Here is a 12982-nt window from a genome sequence, read left to right as displayed (position 1 = left end):
TATTTGGTATTTACACATATACATCTCTGCATCTCTATCTGCTTTGCAGCCTCAAAGGTATCTGATCCTTTCTGTTGTGTGTTACACTGGTGTAAAGGCTTAACAGACATCACAGAAGAAGCTGATGCTTTTTTCATTAAGACATGAGGAATTATTATTGTTTTCTCATAAAGTGAGAAGTATCTTTCATTTTGGATGAAAGAGGTGATAAAATAAAAACCGAAAGTTGAGAATCCACAGGAGAGTACCAAGTGTATCTTGTGTTCCCTTGAAAGGGGAACTCTCCAGGCACTCAGAGAAAGGCACAGTGCTCCCAGGGAATCTGCACTCAGGGCTGGGGATCACCCCCACTCTCTCACAGAATGAAACTGTGTGGGCATCACACTTCCTCAGCCCCACTGGACACTGCATTGAGGTGGGATCCATCTCCAAAGGCAGATCAACATGTAAATAATTTCCTAACCATGGTTAGCCTGTGCCTACACCTGCAAAACCCTGGAATTACTGTGCTGAGTTCAGCACAAGGCTGAAACAGGATGGGAAGAGTGAATATTGTTTCTCCTTGTGCTCTGTTTGTTGCTGCTACCTCCCAACCTAACATCCTTAATCTAATTCATTGTTCATGGCAAAGGTTGTCACCAGGACATGCAAGGAGAGGCAGGAAGCCCATTTCAATTTGCAAGCACTGGGGTCTTATTTAGGAAAACCACTTTGATTTGTGGTTTTTAAAACTTCACTGACTATATATTTAATGGAAATGCACACAGAATTAGGTAGATGCTCATATACCCAAATGCTACTGGGCATATTGGATTCACTTGAATATAATAATTTATTTCAGTTAGAGGTTGACAGCTCTGTAACAGCCCAGGCTTTGCTGGGTAGTCTGGCTGAGCCTCGTTTTGACTGGAAAATTGCAAGTGAACACAGTCATCTGGGAATTTCCATGAAAGCATAATTGATTTTTAACAATAAAGCCTGTCTGCAGGACTGTACAGAACTCCTGGGTTTGTCTTCAGCTGTAAAACAACACAGCCCTGCACCTCCCTTACCACAGCACCTGCTCCTTCCCCTTGCCAGCTCTGACCTGTGCAATCTACTTGAATTCTGCCTCGTGTGACAACTGCCAAATTTTCTAAATTATGCCACAGGCACAGTTTTGATGATTTAAAAATGCTGTATGATCTGGGCTAATCTGCATCCAAATGTCACTGCAGACTTGCTGAATGGCACAGGTGGAGTGACAGGGACAGTGAGATCTGAATGAACAGCTATACAGGCAGCTTTATCTGTACACTGGCAAATCATGTGCTCAAGATTTAAGCCCTTGATCTTTCCAGGGTCAAGGAACAGGGAGAAGGCAGATGGACACATGCCAAGGTCCTGGGAGGTAGCAAGCTACCCACTCTCACTAGTTTTTCTTGGATTAGCCTGTTAAAATCTCTTTTTAGAAAGCCCTCAAAGGCATCCTGGTCCAATTTTCTGCATGCAGGAAATCCCAGTGACATCCCACTCCTGCTGGGCTCTTCCTCCACAGTGTAAGATTAATTTGTAAAACATGAGCATGCATGTAAAAGGGATTCCTCACAACACTCCCATGCTCTGAATGCTTCTGGGTACATCTGCCTATAAATGTGTTTAGGAAACCCCAAGGCAGCCTGATGTGGATGCTGGATTTGGTTTCCTATGACCATTAAATACCATTTTTCCAAAGCAGACCTATTTGCATCTTTGCATCCCAGTTACTTGGAAGTCACAATCTTTCAGCCTGAAGGAAGAGCTGAGGGTTTTTCCTGCTGCTTTGCTATTCTGAAACTCACCATTAAAAATGGAGCTTAGCAGGATCTGACTGAGGGGGCTGGAGCAAAGCATTCACCCCACTTGCAAAAAAAGTCACATTTTTCCAGCTCACATCAGCTATTTCTGTGCAGTGCTGCTCTTGCATAGGTTGATGCACAGCTATATTCTCTCCTCAAACAAACAATGAACATGAGAACAAACACAAACAGAACAGGGAACACAATTTTAGGTTATGCTTGTTAGCTTTGTTTCCACAATTTTGCCAAGTTCACAGAGCAGGAGGCTAAGTGAGAGCTACACCATGGCTGTGAAAAGGAAATACTAATGCCTTTGTTCAAGGCACTGAGACTGGATTACTATATCCAAATTGGGTCAGAAGAATGAAAACTGAGCAGAGAGTGGAGCACAGCAGGGTTAGCAAGAAGGGAAGGGAAGCTGTAAAGCAGAAGGAGCTGGAGGATCTTGGCTTGTTTTGCTTCATGGAATGATGTACACTAGGAAATCACAGGGGAGAGAAAATGGGAAGGAAACACCAGAATGGGAGAAGGAATAACTATTTCTGGTAAAGGACAAAGCCAGCAGGGCAGGGATGCTCTGAGAGCATCTGCACTCTCAAATTCCAAAGCCCTTCTCAGAATGGGCTCATGAACATCTCCCATAGTACTCCAGGAACCAGAACACCTGCACAGACAGAGGTCAGACATTTTTGGCAGTGTGGTGCCAAAACCAAGAAGCCCTTTTAATTTGTGTCTCTCTGTGTTCTTTTGTGCAGGAAGCACTGAGCTCTCCTCTGCAACTCCAGCACTGCCTGATCCAGCCCAGCACGAGCCAGGTCAACTCAGCCTCACTGCAGCAGCCAGGGGTGAGCCTGGGCTGACAGTATTAATTAAACAGACCACTTAAAAACTGGCAAGAACTGCTTTTTCCAATGTGCTTGCAACAAGGACTTGCTCCTGCAATGATTAGCCAAGTCCATGTTGTAACCAGATTAACCTTACCCAGAAACTCCAACTCAGACTCTGAATTCAGGTTTCTCCACACCAGCAACCCTGCTCTGGGCTCAGCCAGGCTTTGGCCAGGCCAGCACATGCCAGCACTGCCCTGTGAGCTGGGGAGCACCCACCCAGCCCCAACAGCCCTGTCTCAAACCTCTGGAGCTGTTCCTGAGTGGTGTCAGTGTCAGGATTAGCCAGTGAGGCAGGGAAGGGGATGCTGTCCTAGAGCTGCCTCTTTAAAACACTCCACTGGATTCAGCTTTGGAAGAGGAGATTCTAAAGCAGTGCCAAAGGGCAGATTTTAAAGTAGCTTTAAATAAGACCTCATAAGGCTCAGGAGCTTAAAGAACTTGAATAGCCCAGTTTCTTTTTTCCTTTCTTTCTGCACCCCCTCCAACTTTTTTTTTTTATTTTTTAAAGAGGTTGATTGCTAGGCAGGTTTTCCCAAGAATCCACAAGCCCAAGTAATCATGAGCACTTTAGCCCTGTGAAATAATATTTTCCTTACATGGGCTACTATAAAAACAAGTCCTGCACAGTAGGCAAATTTAAAATAACTTTTAATTAACATTTCAGACACAGAAGTCTGATCATGCAAATTCATCTGCGTCTCCTCTCTGTGCCTGATTGTTCCTGATTGAATATGATAAAAATAGACTTTGTATGAGTCAAGTGTAGGCATGGATTTCTTTCACTTCTCCTCCCCTCTGATTATGCATTTTCATAGATAAAGTGGAAATCCTTGGATGGCTATTAGCAGTACCATGGGTCAGACTGGAAAGGGCATCCTGCCTGAGAGGAGTTAAAGATTTCTCTGGAATTAGAGGTGCTCCTTTATGAGCAAGAAAGATGCTTCAATCTTACATAAAATCTCACCTGAGACTATCCAGCATTGTTCTGTCTCAGCTGACTTTTAATCTCTGAAATACCAAGTCTAATTTCACTGCACTCCTTGTATCTGAGGTGAGCATCTGGCCAGAGGCTACAGATCCATATTAATATGGAAAAACCACAACTCACTTGCACACAGGAGATAAATATTTGAAGGGAGACTGAGGAATTTCCCCATAATTAAGACATGTCAGAGGACATGACCCTGTTATAAGTAACAAGGACTCTGGATAATGGAGGGCATAGTGATCCCTTTATCTTACAACTGTTAGAGAGCCAGATTTCCAGTAAAAATTCCTACAAAGCCTTTGTAACTCAGTCCAGTTAAAATGTCAATATTTTACAACAGCTGGTGACTTGGCAGGTGCAAAAATCCACCAAAAATTCCACAGAAATGAATGAGTCACAGAAAACTTGGGCATGGGGGATTAAAATACCTTTTTCTGTGGCATCTGATTCAGAGCCTGTGGGCATGAGGTGGTTGGGCCATGAGGAGTCAGTGCTACCTCTCCTTTGGCAGAGGGAAGAGCTGCCTCCCTTCATTTATTTTTGCAAGCAACAATGTCAGATGAAGAACACAACACTGTGGACAGGCTGAAGTCCCTTAGAGAGCCAGAAGAGCATTCCCTGGGTCACAGCCCTGCATTAAAGCATTAAAAATGCCCCCAAAAGCTGCCTGTGATGTTTACAGCATTTCAGGGGATGCTCCACCCTTGTGGTGTCTCTCAGGAGACAATTCCCCACTGTTGGCTGCTCTCTGATGTTCTCAGCACAGGCAGAGGTAGCACTGAAACAAGAAAACATCCACCATCACAAAAAGGAGCAGGGAAGGACCAGAGGAGGCAGCTGGTCCCTGCTGAGCCTGGTGCCTTGCAGCTGGATGCAGGTGGTGCTCACGACTGCCAGGACTGGCCCTCCTGATGGAGACTGGCCTTGGAGCTAACAGCAGACTGGAGATACAAACTGTTTCATCCAGAGACTCTGATTTCCTTCCTCCCACACAATTTCAGAACCTTTGTTTGAGAAGGTGGGGCTCCTTCTTCCCCTACCTTTCAGGTGGTGGACCAAAAGATGTGAAACCCACTGACACCAATTTTCATGGAAGCACCCAGGCATTCTGCAGTTTTACTGAGGTATCTGCACCTTGCACCTTTAAGGATCTTCTCTGTAATTTAATTGCTCTTTTACCACTTCTCATCCAGCACTACACTCCGAGCCAGCCCATCTGGTGTTCTGGATGTCCATTCCCCAGCACTCCCGTGCTGGATGTGCCATTCTGGCATTCCTGTGCCTGAACCTCCATGGTCCATGCACACAGCCTGTCCCCCCCTGCACTGTGCCTGGCCACAGACCTGCCCTGGCTCTCTCCACCATCACATGGATGCTTTCCTCTCTCCCATCCTGTTGTGAAATTTTACACAGCAACATTAATTCCTGCTGCTGAATACATGAGCTGTGACACCAGCGTGGTGCAGTGTCCTCCTGAGCTACATTCCCATCCAGAAACGATTAAGTCTAAAACCACCCCGGCTGAATGACAGGTAATTTAAGAGCGCTATAGGGTGGGACTTTGTATCTGTCTGGGATGAATACAGCTCCTGAGTTCCTCTCATCTGGCAGCCTGCCAAGAGCAAGCCACAGTTTCAGTTATTCAGCCCATTTTTGTTTTTACAGAAGCATCTCAATACAACTATTTAAAATAAAAATACACAATATCTCTCCAAACAGTCCACAGACTTAAAAGAGACCATGGGCTTTCTCACTCTCTGAAGAGCTATAGATTTCCTGGAAAGTGATTTTTGCTATTTTTTTCAGAGGTGTTAAAATGCAGATCAGACTATTTGAGGACAGCGAGGAGATTCAGCTCAGGCTTAAAGAAACTCATCAGCCTGATGCTGTTCCCTCTGCCAGTAAGGGAAAAAAACATATTATACTTTCATACTCACATGAAATTCAGCCTGGCTATACCCAGGAGTATATCAAAGATATTTGTTTCCATAGAATCAGAAAGCATTATTGTAAAACACCCTCGGTTTTCAACTCTTTATAGAGAAGTCCCATGTGCCACTGTGTAAAGCCCTTTGGCCCTTGCAAAACTCTTTCCTCAGTGACTGAAATTAGAGAAATAATGGTACACATCAACTCTGCTTAGAGGAAGAGTAGCATTTTCTAATCCATTTAACACAATTCTGTGGGTAATTCTCTTGATGGCTTTTATTCCTTCCAGGTTTAACACACACCGAGACATTAAATACTCCGAATTCACCTGAAAGAAAAATCCCCATTATCCCACCCTCCATCAGCTTTGAGAAGTGCTTTGGAAATCCATTAAAACACACACATCTGGAGGGGATGCTGCACCAGTGTGAAAACAACCCTGTCCCAGCTCACCCTGCTCCCCAAAACCTCAGCTCCCAACCTGCCCCTGGAGACAAGGACCCCACAGCCTGTGCTGAAGTGACATGGCCACTAGATGTCATTCCTTTGTCACTCACATGGAGGGCAGAGAAGGATTCACCTGGCAGAATAAAGCCCCCCCACACCCCAGGGAGCTGTGGCAGTGCTCTGGTGCAAGGTCCTGTGGCCCCACAGGCACAAACATCCTTCCAGAGGGGATAATTCCATCCTGGCAGGAGAAAGGACCACACAGCCCAAAGCCTGTGCTGTGTTTTTATGGCTCTTCATGACTGCACCACACTGCAGGAGATCTTGAACCACAGCTTTACAGCAGAAGGACTGGAGCATCCCTGATGGACACGTGTGCTGTCACATCCCTGGAGCAGCAGCACAGTGGGGATTGATGCCCCACCTGAAAACGTGCTGGGTGCCCATTCTGCTGGGACTCAGGAGGAATTTAGTGCCTTTCTTCTTCTTAGAATCTAAGCCCAAGTGAGAAAATGCTGTTTGGGAGCTGAGCATGTCCCAGCCCCAAGCCCAGCTCCTGATGGACCAGACTCCAGAACTGACACAAATCCAGTTTGGGTCCACAGGGGCATAAACTGGGCTCTGCATGACTTCTGTGACACATCTGCAGTTTGTAAGAGTATAACTAAGGGGAAACTTTGGTCCTATGCTAATAAATATTTAGAGACCTTTTAGGATGGGAATGAAAATTCGGAATAATATAAATAATAAAAATTCCTCCAAGGATGTTCAGTGACTTGAGCACAAAGAACTCAGACCTTCTGTATTTGTAAAGATTTGATGTCCATTTAAGATACATCACTTACTGCTCCTTGTTGACCTTCATATGAATACAGACAGAAGGTACACAAGCATTTCTCATTTTTTGACATAGAGACCTTTGCACTGCTCTGTGATTTCTAAATTTACTATGCACATTTCAGATGTTCTAAATCTATGGATTATGAAGGCTGGAATGAAACAGACCACATCACTTCACCTTCCAGTTCTTCATTTTTACCTTAACCAGCTCTAAGAATTTGTCATTTACAATCTCTGTTTTTCACCCCTTGCCCCCCCAGGAATACCTTGGAACACATGAGAACAGAACAGAAGACTGTGCTAATAAAACATAAGAAAAATCTTTAACTGATTAAAACCAGATGTACTGAAGACTGTCTACACATTTACTGCCAGCACACACAAATACATCTGTTAGAACTATCAGTGAAATACAAATTTTACCAGCTACCTGTTTCCATTCAGAGTACTTACAGCCCTCTTGAAATCATATCCAAGCCATAAACCCCAAATATCTCTCCCTGCTCAGGATTTCACTCCTAAGTATTAATAATTCTGACATGTCTACAGCCAATTGCTATGAAAGACCTGCATCCTCTTGGTGCAATCAGACATGGGCTGTTTGCCAGGTTATTTCAGCTCCTGCAGTGCCTGAGCCAAACTGGTCACCAAACAGTTTTGCTGCTTCATCAATCAGTCTTTTCCTTTTTCCTTTTCCTCCCCTGGAAGTCTTTATTCCAGTTATCCATCAAAGCTCCTCCTAACCAGACAGAGATACCAAGAGCCATGAATTAAGACATGCATGGCCCTGCTGCTGTGCAATACTCACAGTGCTGGTGGTGAATTCAGGGGGGTTGTCATTCACATCTGTCACTGTGATGATGGCTGTGGCTGTGTTTGAGAGACCATAGTTAAGATTTCCTTCCATATCTGTTGCTTGAACAATGACTATGTACTGCTGAACTTTCTGGAAAAAAGAAAAAAGGGAGAAAAGGGAAAGATGAGAGACAAAAAATGCACCCTGTAAAATGCCTTGGTTTATTTTCCATATACAAGTGTGATCTTTAAGCAGACTAACATGTTAATTGGATTAAAAATGTTAGTTGAAAAAAAAAATCAATGAATTTTTCTGCAACGTTTTTGAAGTGATTTTTGCATAGATTGGTGGACATCATCTGTCTCATGGGAAAACAGAAGTCATTTATGGGCAAATTCCCTGGTTGAAGCTGACATTTTTATTAACTTTTAAACATTTTCTGCAACATTAGCTTCTGTCTTCTGAAAACCAGTAAAAGTTTTGTTCATGTGTTTTCACTGAAAACATTGCTAAGAACATTATACCCCCAAAATTGACATCAACATTGCCTGGCAGCCCTCCAGCTCGTTCTGCTCACACAGTTTGATGCCCAAAAAGCATTAAAATGCTCTTGGTGCTTCAAATCCTTAACACAATCTTGGTAAATAAAGAGAATTTAAGTCCAGAAAAGAAGAAAATAATTCAATGCAATAAACAGCAGTTCAGCAGAACTAATTTAAATTCCTGAGTACCCCCTACAACACAGCTCTCAAAGGAAAAAACCTCACAGAGCCAGCCATAAAAATCACACAGTGAAGTTCTAAAGGATGCTGTAAGTCAATGCAACTGGAAAATAAACCTGAATAAAATAGGAGAGGCCATCTGATGTTGCATGTGTACACATCTTCCTGGGATCTCTTTATTTAGGAGTATCTGCTTGCACCAAGAGAAGTCTCCTGATGTTTACAGCTGGCCTCAACAGTAAATTTTCATTCAGCTCTGCAGAGTTTACTATTGATTAGTGCTGTGCTCACAGAGCACTTCACAGGCAGACAGGAAGGCAGAGCTCCTCTCCTGGGAATGGGGCAAGGGATGCACGAGAGCCAGGGAAAGATCCAGCCAAAAGCTCAACACAGCTGCAGGTGGCACACCAGAGAGCCCCAAGGATGTGTGAACCAAGTGGAGACAGAATTTTATGTAGGAAAAGCTTTTTTTTTTTTTTGTGAAGTCAAGTGGAGGGACTTTGATACAAGAGCAACTACCCCCAGAGCACAGCTCAGGTACCCAGGGCTGCTCCTTCAAGGTGCCACTGCTACAGCCATGTCTGAAATGTCAAATGTCCTCTCAAGTTTCAAAGGGCAAGAATTAGGTCAATTAGGTCCCTTTATTCTCATATAAACATCCTTGAAGTGCTGTAATTGGCTCAGTTCTTTAATTCTTCTGGGTTGCCAGAATAAGAGATCTGCATTTTAGCTTTATCTTGATTCCAGGGCTTTTAATTGACCTGCTAAATTGACAAGACATCACACTCAGGGATCCATCAGCACCTTGCAACTGGAATATATTATGGAAATGCACTTTCATTATCTCTTCCTATCTTGTATAATAAAACATGAGGGAGAAACTATTGTTAGCCCTTGTTTTGCCTCATGCAAGAAGGTGCTGTTCATTATTCCATTTGTAAAGCACTGCACAAGGCTGAAATGTCCTTATTAGTGAATGTAATTTCTATTTCACATTTAGCTTTTCCTTCCTGTTCTCTGTTACAGATGACCTGGGAGGCTGATGGAAGTATTTCCTTTTACTTTGGTTTCAATAACAGAAGGTTTAAATCACAGAAGTTGGGAGGACACTTAAAAAAAATAGCAGTAATCAGATTTCACATAAATGAGAAAAACACATCTCTGTGTGTGTACTCACAGACCTCAGATTTACAACAGAGTTGTTTTATTCAACAAAGCACAATTCACTGAGCTCTGTAGTGCTAATAAAAAAAAATCCACACAAATTTAGAATACTAAATTAAAGAAGTTTAAAAGAAAGATGCTGATCAGATCATATGATATCATATTTAGAGCAAAAGTGGATTCTGACATGGAGAATGGTGTGGGAAGCTGAAAAGAACTCAGACATTTGAAATCACAGAAATATCTATGTTGGAAAAGTCCTTAAAGATCAAGCCAGACAAAAAGCAAATACTGCCAAGGCCAGCAAATGGAAACAGTCTGAGATCTGATCTGCCAAACCTTCAGGCACAGGTTGCCATCCACATCCAGCTCCATCTGAAAGGCTCCAGCACTCTGGGCATTATGGGTGCTCCTTTCAAGTGCCTATTTTCATTTTTAACTAATTCAATCTCCAGTGAGATTGGCCCCAACAGATAACAAATTACTGATTTTTTGTTTTTCTCTAGCTAATCTTTTTGCTTTTGTGCATTAAGCTGATTTTATTGAACTATTCAATCAATTTCAATTTCAGCATGTCCTTCCAATTTGTCACATCATCTCCAGGGGCATCTCAGTTTGTTGTCCTAATAGTATTATTATTGTTACAACTATTAAAAAGAAAGGCAGCCTCATGCCCCCAAGCACAAGAGACATTTTCTCGATGGCATTTTGATCATCCAGAATAATTCTATTCTCTTTCTTTGCAAAAATGAAATTTTAAATAGCACAGGGTAGAAACTAAAACCAAAATAGTCCTAACATTTACTACATTTTTGCTCTGGTGGTGATGCTGTGGAACTCAGGAAATGAGTGGCCCAAGGCCACTAAAAACCCATCCCTACTGAAGCCTGTGGGAGGTCCTGTGGCAAGGGTTTCTAATAAATCTAACACATCTTCATGCTACAGCAAAGCAAATCTGCTGTTTCTACTCCAGCCAAGGAAAAAGCTCATCTTGATAAGTGCAGAGCTTTTAGTCTGACCTAAAAACTAAGAAGGACTTTTGAAGGAAAAAATTATGAAGGAAAGGAATAATTAAAGGAACTGTGGCAGATCTAATCTGTCTGCTCTTCTGTCAATCATCTGATACAGTGCCCCAAAGAAATACATCAGCTGAATTCCAGAAGAAGGGAATTAGTAGAAGGAATTTGTTAAGCTGGTTAATGGGAAATTAGTCAAGAAGGTTAAGAAGGTGCCTTGTACAGGAGGAATGGCAGCTTGGAAGAAGGGCAACTGGATAATAGAAAGATGTGATTTAATAGCACAAAACACAGGAAAGTGCAGCAAGGCACCAATAAACCACAACTTTCCTGGAAGCTGTTTTACAGGACACGAGGAAGGAGGGCCCAATGCTGCTGGCAAACACCTGTGTGCAGCCCTTAGCACATCTGGCAATCCTGGCTCCCTGTGCCAAGCACCCAGGGATGCTGAGCACCAGCCAGAGCCTGTGCTGAGCCCCCAGACCCTGCCAGGTGCTGGCACTGAGCAGCCCATCACCAGAGAAGAGCCTGGCACAATGAAGGCTGATAGCAGATATGATTGCTGCCTATAAATAACGTGGGGAGGATAAACACTAGGAAGGCAAAGAAGCAATTTAAACTAAAGGACAATGTTGACACAAGAACAAATGGGTATAAACTGGCCATGAATAAATTTAGGCTGGAAATTAGTAGGTCCTTCACCACTAAAGGAGTGAGATGCTGGAGCAATCTAATACAGGGTTGGGGGAGGAAAAACATTCAAAATGATGTATTAAATTAGGGCTAAATCCTCTTGGTCTAGGTAGAAATTATGACAAATTGAGCTAAAGCAGAAGGCAGATCTCTCAGCATTCTCTGTGCACAAACAACTTTCTAAAAAGGAAAAGAAGAAAACCCCTTTCAGTCCAAACAGCACAGACTGTTGGTGTGAAAAGGCTTAACACTGATGGTTATCACTGACCAGCCCAATCCATTGGCACACACAAAGGACCAGGTGCCCCAAACAAAATCACACTTATTGCAAGTGGCTCTCTCCATCGGGACAGAGGCTGGCACAGAAAGCACCGGCTCAAATCCCTGGCTGAGCTGAGCACAGTCCTGCTGAGAGAAGGTATAAACAAGAGTAAATCACACTCAGACACAGACTAGAAAAGAACAAAGTATTTTAAAATGAAGTCCTAATAATGGAGTGCTACCTGTGATCCCAATTTTCAAACGTGCACGCACAGTATTTGAGAAATGTGGCTACTGCCAATTTACACAGGCAATTATTATACATCACACATGAGCTGGGGAACTGTGTATACCAAAGTCCAGAAATGCAGTAATTATGTGATTAAATTAATCTGCATTACGGACAAAAGGTTTGCAAAATTAGGACCTACATTTTCAAAGCTCTGTACAAATATTGTCCAATTAATTACTACTTCCTGAGAAATATATGACTTGCTAATTCTAGCATCACGTCTGGTAAAGCAAATAAGGTTACCAGGATGTAGGATGTATTAGCAGGAATCTACTGGTGAAGGAGATAGAAAATCTAAATTCTATTTCCTCCTGTGGTTATACTCACATCTTTATATCTATGCATCTCCACTTAATTTTGCAACACCAATGAGATGAATATGAGATGTTCTTGTGATTTGATTTCTAAATAATTTTTCTGCATGCTAGTGAAGACTTGATGTTCATGTTTTTGGGTATCTGAGATGGCAAACCATTAATAAATACTGCACCAGAACCAGGAAAGGCAACTAAAAGCAAATAAACAGACCTCTCTCAAACATTAACTTGAATTCACTTCAAGCAGAAGTACTTTTTCCACAAAGACCTAACTAGCCACCATTTACACAAAGAAAAGCTTTTAAAGCACCTATCCTTTAATACTCCCTACTTAGCCTTGGCTAAATAAAAACAGATTTCCAGTGGAAAGCTGGAAATCTCCCTCTTCTGGAAGCTCTGGGAAGAAGGCAGCTTTGACAGATCACCAGAGAAGCCAGCACATCTGGAGCTCCCCCAGCTATGGTGAGCTTCACCCCTGTGCCAGAGCTGAGCAGAGCCTTTGATAAACTTTGAGTTTTTCATTTCTCACATACAACACAGCATCACACTGTGGCTGCAGAGTCCCTGGCACACATCAAACCCTGGGCCTGTAAATCCCAATGCACAGGCTGCTGCCTGAGCTAAAAAGATGCAGTTTTGCTCCATCACAGCCTCGCCACACAGGACCTGAGGTGTTCATGTTTCTGCTAAGACAGGCATAAAACAAGGGAGGCAATGCTATTTTTAAAACAAACTGGGCCACTTGCTCAGTGCTGCACAGCCACAGACAGTGAAGCCAACAGCCAGGCTGTTTTCTCCATGTGGCTGGGG

General features: G+C 43.0%; 1 protein-coding gene across 1 annotated transcript in view; it reads right to left on the bottom strand.

The window, feature by feature from the left end:
- CDH4 (cadherin 4) overlaps positions 1-12982 on the bottom strand; it is a 414536-nt gene that overhangs the window by 39870 nt on the left and 361684 nt on the right. The window contains 1 exon segment of the mRNA XM_056507230.1: positions 7720-7857. Coding sequence (XP_056363205.1) covers positions 7720-7857 — 138 coding nt within the window.

The sequence above is a fragment of the Oenanthe melanoleuca genome, chromosome 20 (genome assembly GCF_029582105.1).
Source record: "Oenanthe melanoleuca isolate GR-GAL-2019-014 chromosome 20, OMel1.0, whole genome shotgun sequence".
Classification (NCBI taxonomy): domain Eukaryota; kingdom Metazoa; phylum Chordata; class Aves; order Passeriformes; family Muscicapidae; genus Oenanthe; species Oenanthe melanoleuca.
Note: the sequence above shows the minus strand (reverse complement) of the source record. Positions and strands in the feature narration are given on the sequence as shown.